Source organism: Pelophylax lessonae (genome assembly GCF_965119305.1).
Source record: "Pelophylax lessonae genome assembly, chromosome: 1".
NCBI lineage: Eukaryota > Metazoa > Chordata > Amphibia > Anura > Ranidae > Pelophylax > Pelophylax lessonae.
Window position 1 is genome coordinate 376,810,770 of NC_138768.1, and position 19,404 is coordinate 376,830,173.

General features: G+C 39.2%; 1 protein-coding gene across 1 annotated transcript; it reads left to right on the forward strand.

The window, feature by feature from the left end:
* Positions 1–956: 956 nt before the first annotated feature.
* KCNV2 (potassium voltage-gated channel modifier subfamily V member 2) lies at positions 957–14,692 on the forward strand (the record flags this gene model as incomplete). Its single annotated transcript, XM_082274606.1, has 2 exons — positions 957–2,357; positions 14,417–14,692. 2 exons carry the CDS (start codon positions 957–959, stop codon positions 14,690–14,692), a joined length of 1,677 nt encoding a protein of 558 aa, XP_082130732.1.
* Positions 14,693–19,404: the final 4,712 nt, after the last annotated feature.

Here is a 19,404-nt window from a genome sequence, read left to right on the forward strand (position 1 = left end):
CGTGCAGTCAGTACAGATTTCGACAGGGAAAAATCTAATGAGCAAGTCTAGGCATGCTCAGAGAAGAAAGAACACAAAGAAAGCAAACCAACACATGACATCACTTCTGAAGTAGAATTTTGTCGGGCGAGAAAATTCGTGTGCAGTCTAGGCACATTCCAACCAACAAAACCCCACTCTGGACAAAAGACGGACGATCGGTCGGCCGATAATCGTTGTTTGTGTACTAGGCTTAAGACTGGGATGGCATTGAAATTCATGTGCGTGTAAAGGCAGGTGTCCCAATACTTTTGGTAATATAGTGCATCATGCAGAAGGAGATGGAAATTTTGTTTAAAATTAAACTGGCCAATGAAAACCATTATGGTAAATATGTTACTGCATATGGGGATATATAATAAACTTTATATATACATATACTTTAAGTATGATAACCTATATTGAAATACTACTACTAATCTCTACATTTACTGTTCTATTAAAAATGCTTTAGCATACAGCACTTTAATATCACAGAAAATATTCAGTCTCCACATCCATGTGCGTGCCATCTTTACCAGAAATATCTTCATCTTCCTCTATACGCAATATATATTTTATTAAAATACAGCAAGCACATTAATCTCAATTTAGTGCTAAAGTTTTATGAACTGGCTATATGTCTATCGATGTGATACATTTGTTTAGAGCTCCAGTGAATGTTGTAAGTTGCAGGCTGAACGGGATAATAACATGAAAATCCCTTCTTAAGTATTTAAATCTTCTTTGTCAGCAGGACTTAAAACTGCCAGAGACACATACAGCATAAAATGCTTTGCTATTGTTTCCTTGCATGCAAATAAAATACAAGGGAGGATAGAAATGATGTACATCCCTGGAGAGATAGCCATTGCTCCTGGCATAGAGGTATGACTGATCTCTTTTTCATGTCTGGAATGGTTGAACCCTAACCAGACATGTTGCAGTACAAGCAGAGGGCCAGGGCTCCTCCTTTGTCATTTTTTAGAGAAGGATCCGGAAGACCCCGTAGTGATGAGGACAGATTTCGACTGGCTAGAGGTTCTTCCAGCTATCAGTGGAACTCTGAAAGCAATTATATTTATTACATTGAAGATGAAGATGATGATGTAGAGGAACTGAGATGGGCAGAGCGAGAAGAAAAACGACTGGATGGATGGAAAAGGCAGTTTATTTCCAGCCATGAACATGGAACCTACGATGATGACCAAGACATACGTTTACTTTCTCCCTCTAATTATGGAAATGCTCGCAGAGACTTGCTACATATCAATGTGGGTGGAACAGCTTACTTTATATCTTACATGGTAGCAGCTAATTATCCCAAAACTCGGATAGGGCGGTTGGCAACATATACTGATCGGCAGCGTAAACTAGATCTATGTGACGATTACAGCCCAGTGGAGGATGCTTATTTCTTTGACCGTGACCCGGCTATGTTTCATCATATCTACAACTTCTATCGTACTGGGGTGTTGTGGGTAAGGGATGAGTTGTGCCCTCGCAATTTTCTGGAAGAAATCAACTATTGGGGTGTAAGGGTAAAACATACTCCTCGTTGCTGTCGGATATCATTTGAGGAGAGGCAAGATGAGCTCAATGAGCAGTTAAAGGTCCAAAGAGAACTTAAAGCTGAAATGGAGACCGAGGAGAATGAGGAACTCTTTAGAGGAATGATTTATGGACAGTTAAGACGCCGTATCTGGAACCTAATGGAAAAACCCTTCTCTTCGATCACAGCCAAGGCCATGGCGGTAGCATCTAGCTTCTTTGTTCTCATATCAGTTGTGGCTATGACACTTAACACAGTTGAAGATATGCAATACAGAAATGCTGCTCGGATTTCTAGTGGTAAACCTTATCTGGAGCATGTGGAGACCCTCTGTATTGCATTCTTTACTTTAGAGTACATACTACGTCTCATCTCAACTCCAGACATACAGCATTTTTTGCGCAGTGTTCTAAACGCTGTGGACCTCATTGCAATATTGCCACTCTATTTACAATTGCTTCTTGAAAAGTTTTCTGATGAGGATGAAGGTGGAAAAAGGTCCAGCCATGAGCATGAAATAGAGGCTGTAGGACGAGTCGGCAAACTTGGACAAGTACTAAGAATTATGAGACTGATGCGTATATTCCGAATCCTTAAGCTGGCACGCCATTCTACAGGACTAAGAGCTTTTGGATTTACTCTTCGACAGTGCTACCAACAAGTGGGCTGTCTATTACTCTTCATTGCCATGGGAATCTTTTCTTTTTCAGCTATGGTCTACACGGTTGAACATGATGTCTCCGGCACAAACTTCACAAGTATTCCTCATGCCTGGTGGTGGGCAGCAGTAAGTGTTGCTTTTAGTGTCCACGAGAAGCTGCACATTTTCTGATTTGTCTAAATGCACACACATAAATATATATATGTATATATATATATATATATATATATATATATATATATATATATATAATATCTAGTGAATAATACAAATGAATCATGATTGGCTGGCTTCATAATTTATTTAATTCTCTGCAGATCAGACAGATTCATGCCTTAAAATTCATGCAAATCAAACATTAGTTAATTGGCATCTCCCTTGGTTTGATCATTACTACTAGGGTTACATTTAAAGTTAGGAATAAAATCAAATACATATATTTACTACATTTTCCCACCTGAGGATTGAACTGTGTGGAAAGAAGTATTTTTATAGTATGTGAAAATATTTCCACAAAGAAGAAATATCCCTTGCCATTTGCTGTTTCAAAAAAAAAAAAAAAATGCATATTTAAAATCAGTTTGACAATGGGAGAAAATACACTGTACTGTAAATGAGGGTTAGAGCAGGAGTGAGTGGTGATAAATCATTTTTGCAGTATCTAATATATGTGCCTAAAAGTGTCATATTACTAACATCGTGAAAGGGTTGTCCGGCAGTCTTGTGTCTCACTAGAGGGGCAATTTTACCGAATGACATGACAAAAAATAAATAAACAAAAATGTATAAATGTATAGATAGATAGATCGATAGTAAATATATTTACTTTTACAAACAGGAAATGCAAAAGGAGAAATCAGTAACCTGATTGGTTACTAGGGCTTACTGCACACTGCCTTAAAAAAGATACAGATTTTATATTTTATATTGAATGTTTTACCCACACACACACACACACACACACACACACACACACATATATATATATATATATATATATATATATATATATAAAAAATATAATATATATATACACACACACACACACACAGTATCTCACAAAAGTGTGTACACCCCTCACATTTTTGTAAATATTTTATTATATGTTTTCATGTGACCACACTGAAGAAATTACACTTTGCTACAATGTAAAGTAGTTTATGTACAGCTTGTATAACAGTGTAAATTTGCTGTCCCCTCAAAATAACTCAACACACAGCCATTAATGTCTAAACCGCTGGCAACAAAAGTGAGTACACCCTAAGTGAAAATCTCCAAATTGGGCCCAATTAGCCATTTTCCCGCCCCGGTGTCATGTGATTCGTTAGTGTTACAAGGTCTCAGGTGTGAATGGGGAGCAGGTGTGTTAAATGTGGTGTTATCGCTCTCACTCTCTCATACTGGTCACTGGAAGTTCCACAGTGGCACCTCATGGCAAAGAACTCTCTGAGGATATGAAAAACAAATTGTTGCTCTACATTAAGATGGCCTAGGCCAGTGTTTCTCAACCTTTTTCCAGTCAAGGCACCCTTTAAACATTATGGACAGTCTCAAGGCACCCTTTAAAAAATTCTGACAGTCTCGAGGCACCCCATTCTAAAATCATTCTAGTAATTTTACATAACGCAGCAACAACCACACAAGTAGGACACCAAACATTAGAGGTGATGTATTCTTCCAAAACAAATACACTTTTGAAAACTGGTACTGACTAGTATTCCAATGTTTCTCTTCTCCGTCAGTTTTTATCCATCACTCAGCTGATGTGACCCCAACGCTGATGGAGAGAGGCAGGGGAGGGTAAAGCAAGAATGCTATGCAGGTGACTGACATCCTCCTTATTAACGGATGATGCCAGGTCGTTACGTCGCTGGCAGCTAGAAGGTTGTATAGGTGCACAATGAAAACCTGTGTCTTTGTGTAATTAAAAGGCAGGCTTCATCCTCAGGCTGGCTTGTATACAATTTTTTAGGCAAATTTTAAGGAATTTTGCCAAGGCACCCCTGAAGAAACCTCAAGGCACACCAGTGTGCCTGGGCACCCTGGTTGAAAAAGGCTGGCCTAGGCTATAAGAAGTTTGCAAAGACAGTGAAACTGAGCTGCAGCACAGTGGTCAAGACCATACCGTGGTTTAACAGGACAGGTTCCACTCAGAACAGGCCTCACCATGGTCAACCAAAGAAGTTGAGTAAACGTGCTCAGCGTCATATCCAGAGGTTGTCTTTGGGAAATAGACGTATGAGTGCTGCCAGCAATGCTGCAGAAGTTGAAGGGGTGGGAGGTCAGCCTGTCAGTGCTCAGACCATACTCCACACACTGCATCAAATTGGTCTGCATGGCTGTCGTCCCAGAAGGAAGCCTCTTCTAAAGAAAGCTCGCAAACAGTTTTACTAAAGACAAGCAGACTAAGGACATGGATTACTGGAACCATGTCCTGTGGTCTGATGAGACCAAGTTAATCTTATTTGGCTCAGACGGTGTCAAGTGTGTGTGGCAGCAACCAGGTGAGGAGTACAAAGACAAGTGTGTCTTGCCTACAGTCAAGCATGGTGGTGGGAGTGTCATGGTCTGGGGCTGCATGAGTGCTGCCGACACTGGGGAGCTACAGTTCATTGAGGGAAGCATGAATGCCAACATGTACTGTGACATATTGAAGCAGAGCATGATCCCCTCCCCTCGGAGACTGGGCTGCAGGGCAGTATCCCAACATGATAATGACCCCAAACACACCTCCAAGACGACCACTGCTTTGTTAAAGAAGCTTAGGGTAAAGGCGATGGACTGGCCAAGCAAGTCTCCAGACCTACTGTAAGCCCTATTGAGCATCTGTGGGGCATCCTCAAACGGAAGGTGGAGGAGCCCAAGGTCTCTAACATCCATCAGTTCCGTGATGTCATCATGAAGGGGTGGAAGAGGACTCCAGTGGTAACTGTGGTGAACTCCATGCCCAATAAGGTTAAGGCAGTGCTGGAAAATAATGGTGGCCACACAAAATATTGACACTTTAGCCCCAGTTTAGACATTTTCAGTTAGGGGTGTACTCCCTTTTGTTGCCAGCAGTTTAGACATTAATGTCTGTGTGTTGAGTTGTTTTGAGGGGACAGCAAATTTACACTGTTATACAAGCTGTACACTCACTACTTTACATTGTAGCAAAGTGTCATTTCTTCAGTGTGGTCACACGATAAGATATAATAAAATATTTACAAAAATGTGAGGGTTGTATTCACTTTTGTGAGTATATATATATATATATATATATATATATATATATATATATATATAATTTTTTCCCCAACTGAGGAACACATTAGCAGAGTTTCTTTGATTCAGGTATTAAAAATTTCCATCCTTGGATTTATTTTAGCACTATGGACAAAAATTATAACCATTTTGTCACTATTAACCATTAGAAAAATGAATACATTTTGAAAACATTTTCATACAACATTTTTACAGTGTATGGCTATAGTTTTACAAACACTACCCTGTTTACATATACCTTGTATTGCTAGTATTAGACAAGATACACTGTATAGCACTCATTAACCTTCTCTACACCACCCTGATTGTCATACTTTTTGTACTTTTATATCTCATTCATTACCTATAAATCATTGAGGCCATTGTTTATTGGTGTATGGGGATATCTGCGCTATGTAAAAATGTAATATTATAATAATTAAAAATACAGCAGCCAACATAACTGTGTTGATTACAAATAGAAATACATGAAAAGGCCCTTTGCAGCGCTAAAAGAATGGCAGTTCATGGGTTATAATGGAAAAGAAGAGATGAGATCCCTGCACCAGCTTCTGTGTGAATTTACAACACACCGCGCCACAGTGACAAATCCAATCTCCTTACCAGAAGAGAGATGGAAACAGGCATATACCAGGGAACTCTAATGCATATGGACTTTTCAGTGCTTATTAGTGCACCAGATTTGTTTACACTATCTTTAATACACTTTTTGTTTTAAGTTTGCCCCCTTCCATTTTCGACCCACCTTTTCAATTTCCCAAAATGTTAGCCCCTGAAATCAGAATTTTTGACCTTTGCAAAGCATACAGTGGCATCATTATTTTTATTTCTCTTCCAAATATTAATAGTAAATTTTTTTTAGCCCTTATCTTAACTTTTAAGTAGTTTTTTTCAACATAGTTTTGCCACATAGACATTCTAATATCTAAATCACATGTGCTATTACAAGTAATGAACTGTCTAACCTTAACTTTAATCTTCTTCCTCTTCTCTGTATTTTTTACAGTTTTTCATGCTTTACATTTCCAGGGTATACCGAAGAGACAGATGTGTTGAGTTAGAAGAAATTGCTCAATCGTCGATGACAACAATAAACAGTTCAACACAATAAGATTTATGTTAAAAGGATATCAAAAGACAAGGATAGAAGTAATTAGAAAGAAAATGGGTGGGTGGGTGGGTGGGGGGGGGGGGGGTAGAGTGGAATATATTAGGGGAAATTGAAAAGAAATAAAGAAAGAGATGGGATAGAATATGTAGTTATAAGGAGATTGGGTAGTAAATACCATCAGTTTGGTAGAGTTAAAAAAAAAAACACGGGTATGTTATTTTTCATTGTGCAAAGCATGCAAAACTAAAATAATGAGAAGAAAATGAAGTAAACTTAAACATAAAGAGGAACAATTAAGGTTAGACAGTTCATTATTAGTAACAACAAATACAGCGGATAAAATAAGTATTGAACGCATCACCATTTTTCTAGGTAAATAGATTTTTAAACCACATGTGGGTAACAACCCATGCAATCCATACATACAAAGAAACCAAAACAAATAAGTTCAGAAATGAAGCTATGTGTAATAAAATGGAATGATACAGGGAAAAAAAGTATTGAAGACGCTAACTAAAATGTATTTAATACTTGGTACAAAATCATTTGTTGGTAATGACAGCTTCAAGACGCCTCCGGTATGGAGAAACTAGTCACGTGCATTGCTCAGGTGTGATTTTGGTCCATTCTTCCACACAGTCTTCAAATCTTGAAGGTACCTTGGGCCTTCTATGAACTGTAATTTTTAGTTCTTTCCATGGATTTTCTATTGTACTTAAGTCAGGTGATTGGCTGGGCCATTCTAGTAGCTTTATTTTCATTATTTGAAACCAATTGAGAATGTCCTTGGCTTTCTGTTTGGGATCATTGTCTTGCTGAAATGTCCACCCTTGTTTCATTTTCAATCGTCCTGGTAGAAGGCAGCAGATTTTTATCAAGAATGTCTTGGTACGTATTTCTATTCATCCTTCCTTCAATGATATGAAGTTTGCCAGTACTGTATGCTGAAAAACAGCCCCACACCATGATGTTCCCACCTCCAAACTTCACTGTTGGTATGGGGGTGTTTTTGGGTTGATGTGCAGTGACATTTGACCTCCAAACATGGTGTGTATTATTGCATCCAAGAGTTAAAATTTGGTCTCACCTGACCAGACTATATTCTCCCAGTATTTCACAGGCTTGTCTATATGTTGTGCAGCAAACTTTAAACAAGCTTCAACATGCTTTTCCTTCGGTAATGAAGTCTTGCCTGGTGAGCGTGCATACAGGCCATGGCGGTGGAGTATCTTACTTATTGTTTACCTGTTAATTCCAGGTCATTCTGAAGCTCTCCAAAAGTGGTCCTTGGCTCTTGGACAACTCTTCAGATAATTATTTTCAATCCTCTGTCAGATATCTTATGCGGAGCACCTGGTTGTGGCCAACTTATGGTGAAATCATATTATGTTAACATGTTATCAAGTCATAATCATGTTTTTTCCACTTCCGTATTATGGCCCCAACAGTGCTCACTGGAACATTCAGAAGTATAGAAATTCTTCTGTAACCAATTCCATCAGTATGTTTGGCACCAATAAGGTTGCGAAGGTCTTAAGAGAGCTCTTTGCTTTTACCCATCAAGAGATATTTATTGTGTGACACCTCGGTAATAAGGCACCTTTCTATAGGCCATCACCTGAGACTGAACCAGGTGATATTCATTTGCACTGACAAGGGTCAGGATTGCTTTCTAATTACTGATAGATATTAGCTAGTGTCTTGGCTTGCCATGCCTTTTTGCACCTCCCTTTCTTCATGTGTTCAAAACGTTTTCCCTGTGTCATTCCATTTTATTGCACGGAACTTCATTTCTGAACTTATTTGTTTTGGTTTCTTTGTATGTATGGATTGCATGGGTGGTTACTGACATGTGGTGAAAATTTGTCAAATGTCAACAGCACCTTTAACCACTTTAGGACTGCTCACGTTGCTGCTACTGCAGCAAGGTGGCAGCCCTGGGTCTAGCAACATAGACCTATGTCGCTGGATTCCCTGCTGTCTCGGCGGCACGCGCGCGCTGCCGGAGGCTCGCTCCTGCTGTGTTTAGACACAGCGGGAGTCGGGCTAGGGGAGGAGAGACGGCGATCACTGTCTCTCTTCCCCGATCGTCGGGGAAAGACTGAGAAAATACGCCCGCTTGTGTAAACAAAGCAGGCGGATCTTCTCTGGGACAGACAGGGACTGATCACAGGATTCACACAACCCCCTCCCCCCACACAAGTCAGTAAGCATGAGGCACACATTTAACCCCTTGATCACCAACAGTGTTAACCACTTCCCTGCCAGTGTCATTATTACAGTAACAGTGCATATTTTTAGCACTGATTACTGTAGTAATGTCACTGGTCCCCCCAAAAGTGTCAGAAATGTCAGTTAGGTATTTGATCTGTCCCCTGCAATGTCACAGTCCCGAAAAAAATCGCAGATCGCCGCCATTACTAGTAAAAAAAGAAAAAAAAAACAATAAAAATGACAAATCTTTGCCGTAGTTAGTAACTTTTGCACAAACCAATCAAAATATGCTTTATTTTTTGGGGGAATAATATATATCAGAATGTGAACAATTGTTTTTTTTTTTTTAAATTGTTGCTCTTTTTTTCAAAAATTTAAAATCGCACAGGTGATAAAATACCACCAAAAGAAAGCTCTATTTGTGGGGAAAAAAGGACATAAATTTCATTTGGGTACAGTGTCACACGACCACGCAATTGTCCGGTAAAATAACGCAGTGCCAAATCGCAAAATATGGCCTGGTCAGGAAGGGGGTAAAATCTTCCGGTCTTAAAGTGGTTAAAAATACACTCATTGAGAATTTTATTGTCAAAGACATGTAGCTAAATACATTTTGGCCTAAATATATGACAAAAATGTAATATATTGGATATTTTTTAATTGTCAAAGCAGAAAATGTCAATTTTTCGCAAAATGTTCACACTTTTTTTTATTAATATCGCAAAAAAAAATGAAAAGTGCAGAGGTGATCAAATACCACCAAAAGAAAGCTCTGTTTGTGGGAAAAAAAGAACGTAAATTTTGTTTGGGTGCATGACCGTGCAATTGTCAGTTAAAGTCGCGCAGTGCCAAGTTATAAAAAGTGGCCTGGTCATTAAGCAGGAAAATCCTCCGGGGCTAAAGTGGTTAGAAATATATTTACCTATAAATATGGTGACGTGTTCAATACTTATTTTACCCGCTGTGAGGAGAGGGGTTAAGAAAACATTTTAAGGAAAGGAAAAATCCCGGTGTCCTTGTCCAATTTCACTATTTTTTCTAAATTCTTCTAAATCTCCCCTATGTACCAATATAGCATTAATGTACTTCTGAAGAAAAGATAAAGCTTTCTTAGGATTTGAGGAGAGCCTTACCTGTCCAGCTCCAACTTGCTCTATAGAAAAGTTCATGAGTTCCAGGTATGTAGATTTAGGATGTGAAAACTGTTTAGACACAGGAAGTAATTAAACAGCTCATCTCATTAGCCTACATCCTGCAGTTTTTCTCCTCCTCCTGGAAATTGTTCCCACTCACCTATATACTCACATGTAGTATTGAAAACAGGAGAAATCTGTAAAGCTTACCATACACTATACAATCTGATTGTACAATACCCTAAGCTCTACCATTAACCTTGTACTCCAATAGCCTGCCTGGTTTAATACACAGTGATTGGATAGATAGGTATGTCCTCCTATTATATAGTTTTGGTAAATCTTATGGAGAAGATAAATTGAGAAGATATAAAGGAACTGGGGATGGGGAAGGTGGGGGTGAAAACAAAAAAAGTGTCACAGAGAGAAACCGACTGGATTTGCAAACCTGGTATACTAACAAGCAACAGTCCCAAACAGTCCCAGAGCGATGAATGAAAAGAAAGTAAAAAGACACCTATATATATATATATATAAAACCTGTAATGCTATTATAAGATGGTAGTTCATATAAAGATTTAGTAATTGCAAGATGGAAGAGAATTGGTTTATATGTGAGGGGATATGACAATATAATAGGAAAACCATCGAAAAGCCCATGAAAAGGTGGTCAAAATAAAATATGTCATGCTGCTATGGTGACATTGGTAAAGTTTTATACATTTTATATACTTTTAAAATTTAAATAAACAACTAGGGGACCCCTGTTTCCCCTTTTTCTTGACAACTTGTCAGAGTTTAACCACTTACTGACTGCCCAATAGCAGATTTACTGCTACAGGGCCTCTACAGTGCAGGGTCACGTATATACTGTATATATACAGTATATATATGTGATTCTGTAGCTCCGCCTGCAGGGGGAGCAAGCGCATCACCATTATTATTCACAGCAGAACCCGATCTGAGAGTGCCGAGAATAGGATGTCCGACAGCACCCGCCGATCGTTAGGCAGAGACAGGGGGAAGGGATGGATTTTGTGTCCCTTAGTAAAATCACCTAATACAGTACACAAAAACACTGGCTAGGCACACAGTTTACTCTTTGATCACCCTAGATGTTTAACCCCTTCCCAGCCAGTGTCATTGGTAAAGTGACCGTGCATATTTTTAGCACTGATCACTGTATTAATGTCACTGGTTCCTGCAAACTGTCAAAAGTTTCATGGGTTTATTTACTAAAGCTAGAGAGGGCAAAATTAGTCACAATTCTGCAGACAAACCAATCAGCTTCCAACCTCAGCTTGTTTAATTAAGCTTTAGCATTAAAACCTGGAAGAGGATTGGTTTCTCTGCAGAATTGTGACTAATTTTGCTCTCTCTAGCTTTAGTAAATCAACTCCTAAGTTGAAATGAAACAAACAAGATGTGCTTTAACTGCAGACTTTCAGCTTTAATTTGAGGGTATTTACATCCAAATCAGATGAACGGTGTAGGAATTACAACAGTTTGTATATGTGCCTCCCACTTTTTAAGGGACCAAAAGTAATGGGACAGATTAACAATCATAAATCAAACTTTTACTTTTTAATACTTGGTTGCAAATCCTTTGCAGTCAATTACAGCCTGAAGTCTGGAACGCATAGACTTTACCAGACGCTGGGTTTCATCCCTGGTGATGCTCTGCCAGGCCTCTAATGCAACTGTCTTCAGTTCCTGCTTGTTCTTGGGGCATTTTCCCTTCAGTTTTGTTTTCAGCAAGTGAAATGCATGCTCAATTGGATTCAGGTCAGGTGATTGACTTGGCCATTGCATAACATTCCACTTCTTTCCCTTAACCACTTTACCACCGGAGGATTTTGCTGTCTTACGTCTGGGCCACTTTTTGCGATTCAGCACTGTACGACTTTAACTGACAATTGCGCAGTCGTGCCATGCCGTACCCAAACGTTGGTGGTATTTGATCACCTGTGCGATTTTTACTTTTTGCGCTATAAACAAAAAAAGAGCGTTTATTTTGAAAAAATAACAATATTTTTAACATTTTTTTATATGAAATTTCCCCCAAAAAAGATGTAAAAAACAATTTTTTTTAAATTTTTGGCCAATTTGTTTTCTGCTACCTATGTTTGGTAAAAAAAATCACAATAAGCGTATTTTGATTGGTTTGCGAAAAAGTTATTGCATTTACTAAGGGAAAGATTTATGTCATTTTTGGTGGTTTTTTTTTTTATAACGCGTAATGGTGGCGATCTGCAATTTTCTTTTCGGGACTGCGGCGGACAGATCGGACCCATGACTGACATTTTTGACACTTTTGGGGGTACCAGTGACATTACTGCAGTAATCAGTGCTATAAATATGCACTGTTACTGTAAAAATGACACTGGCAGGGAAGGGGTTAATTTTATTGGAGAGGGAGGAGTTAATGTATGCCTGGTGCTTACTGACGTGTGTGGGGGGAGGTGACTGAGAGACTGAGAGACACAAGGACAGATCCAGGGTTCAGCTACGCTGAACCCTGCAATCTGACCCTGCCTGTCACTTAGGAGATCCGCCTGCTTGTGTTTACACAGGCGGGCGGATCTCCACACTAGATCCCCGACGATCGGGGAAGAGCGGCGGCGATCGCCGCTGCTCCTCCCCTGGCCCGACTCCCGCTGTGACTGAAAACAGCGGGCGCGCGCCGCCGAGAAAGGGGAGTGTCTGACGACGTAGTACTACGTCGTCAGACGATAACGAGCCACTCTGCCGCAGTAATATTACTGCAGGCAGAGGTAAAGTGGTTAAAAAACTCTTTGGTTGCTTTCGCAGTATGCTTCGGGTCATTGTCCATCTGCCCTGTGAAACGCCGTCCAATGAGTTCTGAAGCATTTGGCTGAATATGAGCAGATAATATTGCCTGAAACACTTCAGAATTCATCATGCTGCTTTTGTCCGCAGTCACATCATCAATAAATACAAGAGAACCAGTTCCATTGGCAGCAATACATGCCAATGCCAGGACACTACCACCACCATGCTTCACTGATGAGGTGGTATGCTTTGGATCATGAGCAGTTCCTTTCCTTCTCCATACTCTTCTCCTCCCATCACTCTGGTACAAGTTGATCTTGGTCTCCTCTGTCCATAGGATGTTGTATCTAGAACTGTGAAGGCTTTTTTAAATGTTGTTTGGCAAACTCTAATCTGGCTTCCCTGTTTTTGAGGCTCACCAATGGTTTACATCTTGTGGTGAACCCTCTGTATTCACTCTGGTGAAGTCTTCTCTTGATTGTTGACTTTGACACACATACACCTACCTCCTGGAGAGTGTTCTTGATCTGGCCAACTGTTGTGAAGGGTGAAGGGTTCTTCACCAGGGAAATAATTCTTCGGTCATCCACCACAGTTGTTTTCCGTGGTCTTCCGGGTCTTTTGGTGTTGCTGAGTTCACCGGTGTGTTCTTTCTTTTTAAGGATGTTCCAAACAGTTGTGACAAAGTCCCAATATTTATGGAACTGACTGTTTATACCAAAGTTTGTAGACACTATAACTTTTGTGCAAACCAATCAATATATGCTTTTTGGGATTTTTTTTTTACTAAAAATATGCAGAAGAATACAAATTGGCCTAAATTGATGATGAAATTAGATTTTTAAAATTTCTTTTATTGGATATGTTTTATAGTGGAAAGTAATTTTTTTTTTTTTTTTCAGAATTTCTGGTCTTTTCTTGTTTATAGCGCAAAAAATAAAAATGCAGAGGTGATCAAATACCACCAAAAGAAAGCTCTATTTGTGGGTGGGGGGGTGGGGGACATCAATTTAATTTTTTGTACAGCGTTGCATGACCGCGCAATTTTATGTTAATGTAACACAGTGCCATATCACAAAAAATGGCCTGGTCATGAAGGAGAGTAAATCTTCTGGTGGTCAAGTGGTTAAACATCAAGTGAGTTTTGACCTTTTGAGTGGTGGGCAGACAGTTCTGAACAGTGTGAGACTGCATGGGGTGCAGCGGAGGTTACAAGCTACATGAGGAAGAGAGATATTGACTTTGCTTTGACTTCTATTGCTGGGGATTTCTCCTAGAAGAAGGAAAAATATACAAGGTGTGTGGTGTTTACATCTAGGAACTATAGAAAATGTATAGATTGCACATTTTTACTCCTGGAATTGGAACCATTCTGTGGCATTTATTTATTTATTTATTTATTTTGGCTAAATATTTCACCAGACTGATAATATCCAGTACAATCAGCATATCCAATTTTATATATATATATATATATATATATATATATATATATATATATATAAAACAATAAAAAAAGCAATTAGTGCATTTTTAGGTTTTCTTTATAAATACTGTAAATGGCATCTGGGATGTGCAGAGGATGGTTCACCCTATAATAAGTACTAAAAAAAGAAAACAGGTGCTATAAAGAAAGTGAACACATGAACACTGTTGTTATTTGTTTCCAGGTCAGCATCTCTACGGTGGGATATGGAGACACTTACCCAGAAACTCATCTTGGTCGTCTGTTTGCTTTCCTTTGCATTGCTTTTGGAATTATTCTAAATGGAATGCCCATTTCCATTCTTTATAACAAGTTTTCAGATTACTATAGCAAACTAAAATCCTATGAATATACTACAATTCGAAAGAAAAGAGGAAAAGTTAATTTTACTGGCCGAGCTATGAAGAAGATATCTGATTGCTGTGGTATACCAACACAACATCTGCCAGGACACCATTGAAGTCATCTACAAAGGATTAATCTCCATCTCCTACACTGACAAACTGTTTATTTAAAGGTAACATCATAAAAAAAAATTTAAACTTTTAGGAGAATTGGAATATTTGTAAATCTATCCTATCCCCTGCATTAAAGCTGAACTTTATCCATAAAAGTTTGTTAACAATGAGGCTCCATGCCCACTAGCGTTTTTTTTTTTTCTGCTCCTAGAAGCTAAATAGCATTTAGCATTTTTTATAAAAAAAAAAAATGTTTTTGTAGAGTTTTTTTGAGCATTTTTTCAGCAGAAAAAAAACACTGAATGCTCCTAACTGCTTCTAAATGCTATTAAAATGCTCCTAACAGCTTTTATTTTTTTCTTAATGTACTGTAAAAATGATAATAAAATGCCAGTGTTGCTAAAAGCATCTAAAAGCTACTAAAATGCTCCTAGAAGCTGGGACAAAAATGCTATAATCAGCATTTTTCATCCAGTGTTTTTTTTCTAGCTTTTTTGAGCTTATGAAAAATGCTAGTGTGCATGGAGCCTTAATATACATTCCACATTATTAATTATGCTACCAACATTTTTGTGTGCTGTAAATTGCCTCCAGCATTGCTCCTGTGTCTTCTTGCTGGAGGCCACCATTTTGTTAAAGCCAAGAGTAGTCACTTCCTTACTAAGAACTCTCCCTCTTCCCTTGGTCTCAAAAACTATACATCACTTTCTGCAATTAAAATATGTACATCCTCAGCCTTGATTGTGTGTCTTGGCTCAATTTGAGAGGAAGGCTGACAGAAGCTTTACAGTGCTCAGTCTCGTGCAAGGGAGAAAGCAGAGAATATCAGCGAGATAAGAGAAGATGGCATCCTTGTAAGTTTAACTCTTTCGTGTCTCCTTGGCAGCAGAGTTTGTTCTGTCACCTCTCATGCTTTTCTTTTTTCCCTCCCTAATCTTTGTTCCCTCCACACAGTCTGTGATTCCTGTTGTTTTCTTTCCCCTTCAGCAACGCTAAGTCTTAAGGCTCCTTTCACATGGGTCCCTCCATGCAACTGATTTTGCTTGCTCAGTGGGGGATCGCTCCGCTAATCCCCACTGAGCAGACAGATCACAAGTCCTGAAATATAAAGAATAAGCGGCGCAGATCTATGATCCCAAAAATCTAACTTTTAATAGTGATGTACTCAATCAAATCTAATAATAAATGGTATCTCAATATGTGCAAATAGTAACTCAATCCAGCATATCTCACAAAGTGCATGTCATAGTAATACAATCTAATGACATTCAATTAACAAATGCTTATTGCAAGTGCAATAGCTGAAAAAAGCGAAAAAAAAAAATGTGTCCTAAATGCTAACAAAAGTAGATAGTGCCAACTTAATACAATTCAAAAGCAAGTTCATATGTGATCCTAAAAATGTGCAAAGTTCATATATGATCCCAAAAAGAATTCCCAGGAATTAAAAAAATATATTTCTGATTACTGCAGGAGACACCCGATGTGATCCTTCACTATTCACCCCAAACTGACTTACCACAAATAATGGCTGGTCGAGGTATATACCAGCATCAAACTCAAAAAGAGTAACTTTTCCACGCTGCTGTTCCCGATGCAACCTCTCATATAATCACCCTCTCAGGCAATATACGACCAAACATGTAGTTAGGAAAAGCGGAAGGAAAATCTTCTTAGTGCAAAACCATTTAAAATATCCACAGTTTATTAAAAATATTAAGAACACTCACATTTCATAAGTGTCATCCCAACAACGCAGGTAATTGTATGTTGTCTGTGAAGATGTCAAATGACGAAATTAGTAGGGCGGGGCTAGGACGCTGGCGACGCCACGCATACCTGTATCACACTCGCGGCTTTAGGATCACAGCCGCAGGCGATAGTTATACAATTACCTGCGTTGTTACCCTAGTGTCGGGATGACACTTATGAAATGTGAGTTTTCTTAATAGTTTATATAAACTTTGGATAATGTAAACGGTTTTACGCTATGAAGATTTTCCTTCCTCTTCTCCTAACTACATGTATGGTCTGGTCTTGCCTGAGAGACCTCACCTCAGATTATATCACCCTCTCATATAATCACCCTGAGAGGGTGATTATATGAGAGGTTGCATTGGAACAGCAGCGTGGAAAAAGTTACTCTTTCTGAGTTTGATGTGGAGTTCATATGCTTGTTTATAACTTGACCAGCCATTATTTGTGGTAAGTCAGTTTGGGGTGAATAGTGAAGGATCACATCGGGTGTCGCCTGCAGTAATCAGAAATATATTTTTTTAAAGAAGATTTCTTCAATACTTTCTTGGGAACTCTCTTTGGGATCATATATGAACTTTGCACATTTTTTGGATCACATATGAACTTGCTTTTGGATTTTATTAGTATTTATTGGCACTATGAACTTATGTTAGCATTTAAGACGTTTTTTTACACCTTTTATTGCATTCTTTTCAACTATTGCACTTTAAATAATTGTGTGTGGACTGATTTACTATTTTCACACATTGAGATACCATTTATTATTAGATTTGATTGAGTAGATCACTATTATAAGTTAGATTTTTTGGATCATAGATCTGCGCCGCTTATTCTTTTTTTTTTCAACACTGTTTGGTGATTCTCCAATACTCAGTTGGCAGCGATCGTTTGATCCTTGGGTTTCCCACTAATATCTCAGGCACTATATATTTATTCTCTTTTCTTGGATGACAGGTCCTGTCCACTCCGCTGTGCAGAGCAGACATGGACACAGTCCTGCTCTCCTCTATGTGGAAATCGGATGGAAACGGCCCGCCTGCCCGTTTTCATCAGAACCCCCAGATGGATGGAAAATAGGACCACTATCCATCTGGATTTTGTGGGCAGGATTGTATCAGATCCGCTGCTCCATAGGTTAGACTGCAAGGTCCGATGAGGTCTGCCTGAAAAACTGACTGGTGGACCTGATTGGGCAGCCTGTGTGAAAGGACCGTAAAACTGTCAGCTGATCAACCTCTATTGGCTCTGATTTTAAGCACAGTGCTGAATCGAGAGCAACTGAGTGTATGCAGAGCAGGGTGGGTGATGGAGTGCATTACTAGATTTTAAACAGTATAGGCACTTATTTTATTATTTTATAGGTTTCCCTTCAAAAGGGGCCAGTCTGAAGTGATCTATCAGGACTGAATTTTGTGACTAAGGTTCCACTTTAAGACCCCGTTCACACTGGGGCGACGCTACTTGCCGGGCGACCTCACAGGTCGCGGTGCGCAGCTCGCACCGCGACCTCGGAGCGGCCGGCACGGACTTCATATCATTGAAGTCAATGCAGGTCGCTCCGGGTCGCCCCAAAGAAGCTCCGGACCCTTTTTCTAAGTCGGAGCGACTTGTGTCGCTCCTATTAGAACAGGTCCACAGCTTCTCTATGGCAGGCGACCTACGGCGACCTGTCAGGCGACCGGGTCGCCTGACAGGTCGCCCCAGTCTGAACGGGGTCTTAGGGTTTTTGGCAAACTTTGAATTAGCCCAACAAAAAACACATTTACATGCAGTATAATATACAGCGCAAAACATGACCTCTAATAATAAGTTGGCTACTTTTGCACTATGTGTAGTAAGGGTTCACATGAACTCACAATTCAGATTTTAGATCTGACTTAGGGCCTGTGTTGACAGGCTTTTGTTTCTGGCAGAATTGCTTTTTTCATCCATACAAGTCAATGGGAATACAAAAGATCCTTAAAGCAAATTAATACAGCTTGGCAGAAAGTCAGCTGCAGCTCAAAAGAAGGTCAATTGCTGGTCAAATGTCAAACTGAAAAAATAGATATCAGGGCTTTAGAGAGCTAATAAACCCTTACCTAGGCCCACTGAGGTGACTAGCTTCAGGTGATACACAGTGATAATTTAAAACCTCCTATATCAGCTTCACCTATTTATCTACAGCCCCTGCTCCTCTACAGCTTTCTAAAGTACATATGTTAAATGGTATTTTTCACACAGAGCTGAGTGTAATCTGGGACCTAAGTTGAGGGAAAGGGCACATTCACCTCTACACAGGCTCAATGAGAAACATTTACATCCAAGGCTGTCAATCATCTGCTGTATCTAGTGGGCAACAGTGCTGTCTCCAGGGGTTTCCTTCCTGGAGTTTGGAAAAACTGTCAGAATTGACTCATGCAAATACCAGAGAAACAAGAGCTTGGATCAACACTAAGTGCTATGGACTGATGCAAGTACACACTATAGGAAGATACTCTATAGCCCATTCTTCATTTTGTGGGTTTACAAGCACTTTAAATCAGGCCATAAATGAGTAGAAAACCAAATGATCTGTCGAATAAAAATCAATATTTCCTACGATTGTATACAGAAGGATACATAAAAGCATTTTCAAGATATTTTAACCACGAGTAACAAAATAAAGCTTTAGTGAAAGACTACAGCAAGGCTTGTTTTTATAATAATATGAAGAAACTGGTCATATTTTGCAAATTAGTGTCTTATATTCTGGACATCTATGACAAGTTTGTTCAAGATATTGTGATATACAAATGGATTTAGGCCTCATGCACACAAGAGCTTATAAACACCCCTTATACAGGCCTTGAGTTTTTTTTTTTTTTTATTAGCCTGTAAAAGCACCCCTATGTAAGCCTTTGCACAGATAGGCATTTACAGACGTATTAGAAGAGGACCGCCTACAGGCAGGAAAAAAAACACCAAAGGCATGTTC